General features: G+C 40.1%; 1 protein-coding gene across 2 annotated transcripts in view; it reads right to left on the reverse strand.

The window, feature by feature from the left end:
* Positions 1–9110, reverse strand: part of nnt (nicotinamide nucleotide transhydrogenase) — a 30109-nt gene extending 20999 nt beyond the window's left edge. Inside the window, exons 1-9 of one of the 2 annotated variants that reach the window (XM_084339657.1) lie at positions 9047–9110; positions 6909–7124; positions 2888–3126; positions 2145–2362; positions 1442–1529; positions 1226–1314; positions 737–924; positions 308–441; positions 19–210 (exon numbers count right to left, since the gene is read on the reverse strand). In XM_084339657.1, coding sequence (XP_084195783.1) covers positions 19–210; positions 308–441; positions 737–924; positions 1226–1314; positions 1442–1529; positions 2145–2362; positions 2888–3126; positions 6909–7062 — 1302 coding nt within the window. In that variant the 5' untranslated portion in view covers positions 7063–7124; positions 9047–9110. Of the gene's footprint in view, positions 1–18; positions 211–307; positions 442–736; positions 925–1225; positions 1315–1441; positions 1530–2144; positions 2363–2887; positions 3127–6908; positions 7125–8791; positions 8811–9046 lie in introns of those variants that run through there. The other variant, XM_084339658.1, reaches the window with a different exon arrangement.
* Between the last annotated feature and the right edge of the window lie 2089 nt (positions 9111–11199).

An 11199-nucleotide genomic window follows, 5' to 3' on the forward strand; every position in this document is an offset into this window, starting at 1 on the left:
CCACCTGAGACCTCATACCTGCATCACAACAGATCCTCTCACAACATGGTCCATGGTTCCGTAGTCAAACGCGTCCTTAACGTCGAGGTAAAAGTTCTCCTTGTCAGGGCTGATGGCCCGCACCAACTTAGTGATGTTGTTTGAGTACAGAGTGCTGGACTGTGTCGGCAAACGGCTGGGAAGGTCTGTGAAGCCAATGTGGGTCACTCCCTAAAGAAGAAAAGGCAGATAAGTTTTGTGATATTACAATAATTTGGAAAGGAAGTAACTTTTGGGTATGGTGTGTATGAACAGTATGTGCACTGACCCTGTATACTGACAGCTCTCCAGGTACTGTGGTCTCAATGTTTCCTCCAGCCTCTGCAGCCAAGTCCACAACCACTGACCCGTCTTTCATGCTCTCTATCATTGGCTTGGTGATCAGGATGGGTGCCCGCCTGCCTACAATGTGACAGTGACAGTGACAGACCTTTAAACTAAAACATAAACATGACAGCTGCTGTGCATGGACATACAATGTACAAAAGCTAAGAAACTAACAGAGCAATGGATAAAATCTGAAGCTGTTGTAAAACATGTTCTGGTAAAGTTATTTTTAATGTTCAATATTACGTAACGTGTCCTTTTCATTTCTAAGTTTGCTGTCTACATGCCCAGAAAGCTTGTCTCAAGTTGTGATATTCCACATATACAGTCTGTGTGTACATGGTGCACAGGTCTGTGTTTCTGTGCATACCAGGGATAAGAGCAGTGCTGATGACAATGTCCACGTCCTGACACTGTTTGGCAAACAGCTTCATCTCCTCCTCTATGAACTCCTTTGACATTTCCTTGGCGTAGCCACCCTGGCCCTCTCCTGACTCCTTAAGGTTCACCTCCAGAGGCTCTGCGCCCAAAGATTTAAACTGCTCCAAAGCTGCAGCTCTGGGAGAGGAGGGAGAGGTGATTTCTCAGTCAGGCAGAGGGAAAATATCTCTGACAGAACATGAGAACTTTTTAATGCTTCATTAGTCTCCATGTTTACTGGGCACTCTCTTCACACCATATTGAGTTACCGCTAATGCAAACAGAAATGAACATTTCCTACAGCTGCTGCTTCTTCATATTTAAAGCATCAGCAACAAAACAAGTCCTTTTTTCTGAACTTCTGCTCAAATACAATCTTTCAAAGCCAGGATTCATTTCATTCACAATTCAGATGCACAGTATAATATCAAAAACAAACCTGGTATCGAATCCTCTGACAATGGCTCCCATGGCCCTGGCAGAACCAGCTGCTGCCAATCCAGCCACACCACCTCCAATGATCAAAACCTATTCACATACACATGAAACAGAGATTAAGCATGTTAAAACTGGCATTAACACTTGTGATTATACATATATACTTTTACAAAAAAGAAGCGCTAACCACAGAATCACACACACTCATACTACACACCTTTGCAGGTGGCACTTTCCCAGCTGCTGTGATCTGTCCAGTGAAAAACCGACCAAAGCTGTTCGCTGCCAGCACAACTGCCTTGTACCTGGAATGGTGGAGAGGAAAATAACACAAGAAATGATATAGAAACTGAACAGTCAGTCAATTTTGATATAATACTGATGAATGATGTAGAAGATTCAGAACCATTATGTGAATGGAGTTCCTGGCTTAAAATATGAATGTGTAGATTGTAGTTGAAAAGATCATGAACAGCTGGAAAAATATGGAAAAGGGACAAAGGAAGGGATGAATGTCTGAGAGCTAGACTACATTGCTTTGATAATGGCTGGGAGCTAAATTGCCCTGCTCGCTTGAATTTGTATGAAGAAAAAAAGGAGTATGTTGGAGTTGGAAAATAAAAGAGTACAGCCCTAGCTTCCAGCATTCACAGCAAATACAAGTTGTATTTACATTGCCAATGCTACGTTGACTTGAAGACATAGTCATGTTGACGAACAAACCTGAGAAACATCTTTTTCTAAAAATAACAGCTGATATTACTGTGTGAGAACAAAAGCAAAAGCTAGCAACCAAGTTTCCAGGCTTGCTAACTAGCTACAGTTGGACATATTTTAAGATAAAAAGTTCACCCAACTACAGCTGCATTGTTGTGTTTTCTACATTGCAAAAGGCATTTTACAAACACCCTTGTACATACCCTGCAATGTTTGCCATGGAGCTCAATGCATCAAAACCCTGGGCGATGGTGACTCGGGGCACCTGATCCATTGCCAGGACGGTTGCCTTCTTCTGGGACAGCAAGTCCATCAGCTCTGGATTCTGAGCTGGGTAGATGAAGCTGATTAAAGTGGCTGCGTCCTTCATTAAGTCCACCTCGTGGACGCCCAAATCAGGGTTGAAAACGGGAGCGCGGACCTGGAAGCAGAGAAATTGTTTTGAAAACGGTAAGGACAGGGGGGAAATCAAAATATGCAACTAAAAGCTGCACGTGTAAAGGTTGTTTTATTCATCCTGCTTTTCATTTTACTCAATTCTCATTCCTCTTCATTTGTCATCTTTAAGACCATGTCCTAAATGGAGACATATTTGACAGTTAATTGTCATTTGGTCAGGGAACGCAAGTTCTTTCCCACATTTTCAAAGCTACAATAATTCTCCCTCTTTTTCTTGCATTTAACAATGCAAAACACAGATCAAGTGACAAAAGCTGCTTATGTCTTCAAAAACACTGATGGCACATCATGTAAATGTCTTTGTTTTCTCTCTGCCATCCATTTGTCATTACTTCTTGTACCTTAACCAGCCTTTCAGAAAAGAAGACATTAGTTTTTTTGATTCATTCAACCACTTTATTTACCTCCACCTCCCACTGTCTGGCCTTGATGAACTATTAAACAATCCACTTCTCATTCCCCCTTCCACACTCTACTTAAATCTTACCTTGACCACCACATCAGATGCCAAGACATCTTTAACATCTTTGATTGTTGCTCCAGCCTGGGCGTACTGCTCATCTGGGAACTTGGAAGGCTCTCCGGCTCCTGACTCCACGATGACATTGAAGCCCTGCTTGATGAGCGCCTGGACACCAGCGGGAGAAAGCGCCACACGACGTTCATTCTGGAAAATTTCTTTGGGTACACCGACTGTGAGCTGTTTGTATGGAATACCTGCAGAGGCTAAGAGAAACAACACGGGAGATGAGTGACAACTGTAAGATTAAGTCTTTATGTTTAATGTTTCACATTAGGAGGGCCAAAACAATAGAAAGGATACTTAACAGTTATTTTGCTGATCGAGTGGAACATTGCAACTATTGCAGCTTTTGACTTTTTCATGATTAAGGACACAGGAGATAATTTGAGGAAATGGTTCATTATAAAAGACCACAATAGCACAAAACCCAACACTATACTATGGCACGCAGATCTTTTCTCTGCAGCTTCAAGGAGAAATAACACTGTGTTTACCATAAATACTGTACTGTATGTTATGCAATAGCCTTTTCGGGAGAAGGTTAAGGACAGTATCTTGTAACAACACTATGAGTCTATAGTCATGCTATTGGCTCTATGAGGCTGTACTAGAAACAAAAAACAGCTGAGGCTGATGGGAATGTCTTTCGTTTTCCAGCTATTTTGTCCTCAACCAAAGTAATAGCCAAAAGGGACATTTCACGACACCTTGTGACAACTCACAAGGTAGATATGAATAGATATCACTGGATAATTTTAAACTTTAATACTTTGATACTGCCCTTGGCACAAGAAGAAACTTAATGAGTTCACAAAAGTCATTAGGGATTTATCATTTGAGGACCATAAAATTCTGTCCAAAGTTTAATGGCAATCCACCCTATAATTATCAAGATATTACAGTCTTGACCAAAGTTTAACTAACCGACAGGCAGCAAGAAAATACTCCAATTCATTGCCAATCTCGTCTTTATTTAAAGTTAGATAGTAAGATACAGACAAAACATTGACTCCAATCTAAAAGCAGTAAGCTTTGCTTTGTTGTCCATGATTGTTGCTTTGCAAAGACAAAGACAAAGACACTGACTTATTATTGTGTGTCTTTCTGTTGCTCTTAAGTGTCCAAGCAACAGGCAGGTCACATGTTGCTCCTATGGAAAATTCCACTGCAGCTCTTTCTCTCTCTATACATAAACACAAGATCACAAGGGCTAACTTTCCTCTCACCCTGCTGTGCTGTGCTGTCCTCCAACAACTTTTGTTTTACCAAAAGCTCCACAGCCAATATACTGGCTGCCAGCTATTTGATTAAATTGAATTTTAATAAAGCAAGAGGCACCACATGCCACTGTATGTGCTGTAGGTCCCATTCTGCCAACACATTTAGCAGTCAGGTACCAATAAAGAGATTAGAGTCAGACAGCTGGGCAGTCTATCCCACGGCGATCATGTTACTGGGCAAAAAAGGTTTAGATTAAGTTCAGATTGGGCAGACACCAGCGGATAGATCCACCATATCACTAAAAATAGTATTAAATGCAGCAGCAGCAAACAAGCATTATATCTTGTGTTTTGAGTCTAGAATCTCACAGGAGAGATTATAGCATGATAACCTATAAACCTCAATACTTAGATTAAAGATTAAAAAGATTAAAGAGTGTGAGCTTCAGTTTACATAACAGTTTAAGATCCATATGTTAAGTTGAGTCAGTTGTACTTATATAGCCCAAAATCACAAGCAATAGTTGCAAACAATGCAGGAATTAAAATATCTTTAAAGTTCAGCTTTGAACACTATTATTTGAGATAACACACGTCTCCACGTAATTCATTTCAATGAGGGTACTGTACTGTGTTGAAACAGAGTGGTACAAAGCATTCTCACCGTGGTAGCTTTACAGAGTTGTAAAATCTTTCCTAACAGTATTATAAACCAGAGTGCAGTGTTTTTGAGTCTGATAACCTTTCAGACTCCTGGATGTGTGACTCAGCTCTGCCTTCCTGGATTGTATTTTTGTCTCACCAACGCCTGAAGAAACACACCCCCAGCAACACACTCATGGTTCCCTATTTTCAGTTCAAATACCCAGTGATGGTGCTGTGTCAGCCCTTTTTGACACAGTGTGAGAACAGACAGATAGAGGACACTTCTGTGCTCAAATGACACTGTATTGTCTTTAACTAATTTATTGTGCAGTAACTTTTTTTTATACTGTACTGTATTTTCTGTTTTCAACCTTATTTCCTATAACTGTTGGTATAATTTCTCTGTATGCAAACATACAACATGACATGTCCAGTACATCCAAGTTGGTACTAACTGTGAGAATCCCAATAACAGTCTCTTCATAAAGCACAGAGTCATTCTGTCCATGTCAGTCATGAATCCAGTCTTATATGAACATACTGCCTTGGCCTATACTGTACATCTATATCGAGCATGACCACATCTATATGAACTATGTGTGATGTGCTCCTCTACTTGTCTGCGACCCTGTCATCTGACACTTGTGTCTCCAGAATAGACTCAGCCAGCTGTTGCTGGAGCTAGCTGAACTGCACGGATGTCACCGTGAACCAGGTCAAAAGCACCCCCAATCATGAACCATGAATCCTGCACGGTCGGACATGAAGCACCTCCAACCAGCTGGTACCGGCTTTCACAGTACACACACCTTCTGGTTACTGATACAGAGACCAGGCATGAAAATGGAGAATACATCCTACATGTGACCTTGGGACTGAAAGCAACTGCAGGTAGCTGCACTGACCTCTAGAATACACCTTTAAGAAGAGTTAAAGGAAAAGCTACAGCAAGGGGTTAAAGGATATCCTCCGTTTGATTTGATGTATCTCTGTTTTGCCAAAATAAGGGATTATCTTCTTCATAAAAATACCAATGACTTTTAAAAAGGAATAGGCATGCAAAAAAAACCCAAGAATGAATGAATGGGTTGCGCTCTGAAGGACAAGGGTATAAATAGCATACTTGTCTGTACATTCTAATGCTGGTTAGTAAGACTTTGCTGAAAGCATAACCTCCATCAGTGTTGTTTATGAGTAACTTTGCACCTGCCATACTATACCTGACGCACAAGTACATGAGAATGCACACAGAAGCTACAGGTGGCATTGCTTTCATGTTGCTATCAGTAGTAAAAGGTCCATTTGCAGCTCTGTTTGCATGGTTGAACATACAGTGACATCCTAAAAGTGAATGAGTTGTCTAATGTGCAGTCTCAATAGTAGTTGTTCCTAAGTGGTAACTGTCAGCAAGATGGGCAATTTAAAAAGAACAACAAATCATCCCTACAAATGGTAGCTGTACAAGGTAGTAGCAGTTGCTAATTTCATTAGCCAATAGCTTGCCAACCAATGCGGGCACACTGTCAAAAGATCCAATGTCCAAAACCTGACACACTATCAAAATATTTATGTTCGGAGCAACTTTATTTGCAGAAAGATGGCTGAACAAGATTTCAAAGTCGCTGAGACACGTCGCTGAGAGGAGTGCTACCATCACAGCCTTTTGTCACAGTGGACATCCTTCATTACTACTGAAACCTCTTGGTCAAACTTCATTGCAACAACAGTGTGTTGCTTCTTCTGAAAGTCTGGTCTTTGCAGCCAGGTTCCCACATTTCCTTTAACACCAAATTTGTGGACCTTACAATGACTTCACAGGCCCTATTCCCTTAAAATCAAGGACCTTAACACAGTATAGTTTCAGACACGGGTCAAGATTCATTACTGTTACAACAATTAGAATATTTTGAGCACTTTCAGGAAACCATGGGAACCCTGTTTCCAGAAACGAGAAAATCTCAGTTATCATGCATTGTCTAAATTGTAATGACATTAATATCCTGACCATTTGTAAACAGAATATTAAATGATCATTTGCACCAACTGTTGCATTCATTGTTTTCTGTATATCGTTCTATTAAGTTTACCCAAGATATCACATTATGTGTATTGTGTCTTACCTGGACTGGCACATCGTCCAAGAGCTTGATTGGTCCTGAAAAAGCGAATGCATGTCGATTTGAGAGCATGGCTGCTCTGCAGCTTCATACAGGAAACCCCGCTGAACACAGGGGCTGAGCAGCTGGCCGCCACAACACGAAGGAGGCTCGCCATGGTGCACACACACCCAACACTCACACACCAGGAGGAGCTCAGTAGGACAGACAGCACCCCTCCTGGGAAGAGACGGGAGGGGGATTATGGGTAAAGAAGGATAACAGGTGAAAGTGAGTGAGAGGGAAATATACACACATTTGAAGTCGTGCCCACAAGTTCCACAGAAGTATGTCCTACCCTGCTCTTTTGTAGATCAAACACACACTTGTGACCTTGTTGACGCTTATACAACAGGTCACAGTCATTGAGACAACACTTTCCTATATGTACCAACACATATTATGACTGTCCGAGCCCCATTACGAATCTGTCCTTGATCTTTGTTGATATACAAACTTTTTTTTTCATTTTCTGCAAGGATAATTTCGGAGAGAAAGAAAAATGTCATTTAAAAATCTCTGTTAATAAAAGCATGGACATGTCTTTAAATTGCAGCCCTCTGAGTGACTCTGAGGCAGTAAACAGAAAGAGGGGCAGCATGTTTACTTTAAAAGGGAGATAATGAACTGGGATAGACTGGGACAGCTGGGCTGGTGTAGTAGGGTTTAAACTAGAATTGACTGGCATTTAACTCCTATCTGCCACACTGTGTGCACAGTAAGGACACTGTTTTAGTCAAGATCAAAACCACATTTTGTTTTGAAAGTCAAACTGGAATTAAAATTTTAATTAAAAAATGCATTAATTTGTTAATCACCAGAAAATGTATTTATATCATTGTAAATGGACTATTCTTGGGTTTTGGACCGTAGATTTAACAATTAATGGACTTCCTTTTACAGACAGAAAATAATTGGAGGGGATTTCCCACTATACACCTGTGCCCAAAAGCCCAAATAAAAAAGACATATCAGGGTAATAAATAAAAGGTAAAAACGATAAACTTAACTATATAATATGAAAATAACCGTGTCCCTGTTACATCACTAAAGGACAACTGACCCATTAGGGAGACTTTAACATAGTTCAGACAAAGAATCAATAAATCTAATCAATTTCACACAAACAAAGCACAAAGCATTAACAAATGCAAGCATATCAAAACATACATTAGGTTAAGTCTGTAAGCAGTGTGTTTGAAGGAAGGTTATCAGTAATGTCTGATTTTTTTAATTGGTCAATTAATCATTTATCAGATAGATATCAAATAATACAACACTTCCATTTAAATTTCCCTAAGTCCAGTTTACCATCAAAGAAAACATGGAAACAAATCAAATCTTTACATCTGAGAAACTGGAAACTAATCAACCATTATATGACTTTCGGCACTATTTGACAGACTATTGATGACCTATTTTCACTTAACAAGCTGTCTGTAGACAGACAGCGTGTTGTGTTCAGGGACTCTTCTTTCATATCAAAAAACTCAAACTACCACGTCACCAAAAAAAAAACTGTTGAATCACACACACACTCTGTTAACATTTGTTCTGATATTAAAACTTAACGTTAGCTCATAAAAAACACGTTATGGATGAACAAGACGTTAAACTGCGGACGTGTGTTGCTTTGTCCTGGATGTCCCAGGTTAAACCCGGGTCAGGACGGCTCTCGTAAACCTCAGAGCTAACGGCATCGTTTATGACCCAATAAGTCACCAATAAAAACAGCGTTTAAATCAATGGCGTGAACTGTCTCACAACTGTGTGTCATCCACAAGAAGCTAAAGCTAAATGTGTTTTTGTGAGGCCACCGCTCAGTGCACTTTCACTATGAGTCAGACCTCGACAGTGTTAATCCAGGCGGGCAGCTCTTCTCTCTTTTTGTCTCCGCTCCCTGCAAAAACATTGCGGGGGCTCAATGCTAACGTGAGCTAAAGCTAGCGCGCTAGCAGGCGGCTAACGCACATCTGTTTCGTGCATGAAGGCGACGTATGACTCAAAAACACCACACACACACACGCACAGAAATGCAAACCGAAACACATGCATGCTGAAAAGTGAGAGTGGAAAAGTTAGCGGAACATAACTCGACTGACCTTTGTAAATAGTCCGGGCTCTGTGCTGCACAGGCGAACTCTGATAACCCGGAAGATGTCCGGAACAGCGGCCGGCAGGAATATTATTGGATCATATGAGACGCATCATATCCGACTTATGACTTTTGGTGTGTTGTCACTGAAGAGGCAGGACGAAACCATAAAAAGTGCACACGTTTCTGTCTCAGCAACAGTTACCTCAACGTTTTTTCATAAATGACAGTAACGTTAATGTCCATGTTTTGTATTATGATCTGGTTTTAGCAGCTTAATTTAGGGACAGGTTTTGTTAAAAACGTTTTGTTGGAAGCATACGCATGCTTCACTTCTTGACAGACAAAACACAAATACATATATATATAGTTATAAAGATATGAATAAATGAGCACATTTACGTGTCATCTACAATTTCACAAATGGCGTCCCAAAACTTAACTTGCAGCTCTGTAAGCTGCCACTGAGGGGCGCTCTTTCACCATTTTATAGTTAGCACTGCACTGGGGGTTTAAAATGTGTATCTTTTATCTGTTTATTCAGGATTCATTGCAGAAAAAAACCAAAACAAAAACAAAAACTGTTTTATACATGGATTATATGTCATGTATGGCTGAATACAGTCCTGTTCTGGCAGCATGTGGCAAAAATTGGTTGGTGGGCCCCTATTAATCCTGTGATTCCTCCCTCAATGTGAGATACTACCAGGGCCCAAGTTTTTACACAAGTTGATGTCAAAATATGCAGCATCCATCCATCCATCTATTATCTGTAGTAGTTACAGGGAACTGGAGTCTATACCAGTTCTATAGCAAAGGCCCTGAACAGGTTAAAAGGGCGTTAGAAATGAGAGACCACAGAAAGGCAGACATGTTAAATAATATTTTGTTTAATCGAATTCAACCAAATCTAAAGCAAATCTAAATGAACACAACAAAACTAAAACACTGCTGGAGCACAGGAGACAGAGAGCACAAGAGGGAGATATCCAGCCCTCTCATAGCAGGTGCAGCAATAAGAGGAAGTTACTTCAGGTGCGGCTCACTCTCCCGACACCCCGCCACTCAGTAACCGGTAAAAACACAAGTAATCACGAACAGAGTGGGAGGGGTCATCGCAATAGATGTTTTGTTAAAAGATAAATACAAGGCTATAACATAGCTACATAACATAACAACTAGCTACATTATTTCTTGGCGATATACCAGAGACCAATAATAACTGTAGTAAACATTACATTTTTAATATAAAAGTATCTAAAGAGCATGATTGACCCTATATAAAATATAATATATATTTTTGCTATATTTATTTATTCTATTCACTTTTCAGCATTGTTTTAGCCTCATAATGGTACACACAATCTCTCCATTTTGTAATAACAGCAGTACTCTATTCATTGTGGACCAAAGCATTATAGAATTTGTTGCGTTCGAGTGCACTATTTAATTTATTTCCTTCTTGTTAGATTATTCTACTATAATGTACCCATGATCTGTTTTGTTGCTGTAGGTACCCTGAAGGTAATTGTCATCTAGCAACCTTCTAGCAATGACAGCTGTTCAAACATGTGATGCATGACTCACTATTTCACATTGTGTCATGACTTCACTTTCATCCAATTTCCTTTCATTTTACTTTCATTGCTCCTGAAAATGAGAAACTGCTAATCTGGTCTGATGAACTCAGTAAATTATCATCACAGCAGAATTATCATTCAGGTTTATGAGTCAAAATACTAGTAAAGTATTAGGTCACTGTCATGGAGCTTATTCTCTTCTCTCCAACACTGTTACGCTAGGATATGGTTGTTGATCTCTCTACAACAGCACATGTATTTGTCTTGTTCCTCCAGTGTTAATGTGCTAACAGTGCTGGTTCGGCTTCCTTGTAAATCTTTGTTAATGAAAAACTAGCAGTAAGTTACAGCCTGTGTTGGAGCAATAGCGTCTTTGTCTGTCATTTATTCTCTCAGGACCAGTGCCTCATTGACCTACATTTACATTGCATATAGTGTATATACTGCGCTTTCTCCTTGTCCCATATACTGATCATCTGGTTCTCTTTATCAGGCTCAGAGAGAGGAATGCATTGTTGCTACGCCTGGATCTCATTTCAGCGTTTCACCATAAAAATAGCTCATCTAATTGGCTTTGTTT

This window comes from Pagrus pagrus, assembly GCF_965226575.1.
Source record: "Pagrus pagrus genome assembly, chromosome: 19".
Taxonomy (NCBI): domain Eukaryota; kingdom Metazoa; phylum Chordata; class Actinopteri; order Spariformes; family Sparidae; genus Pagrus; species Pagrus pagrus.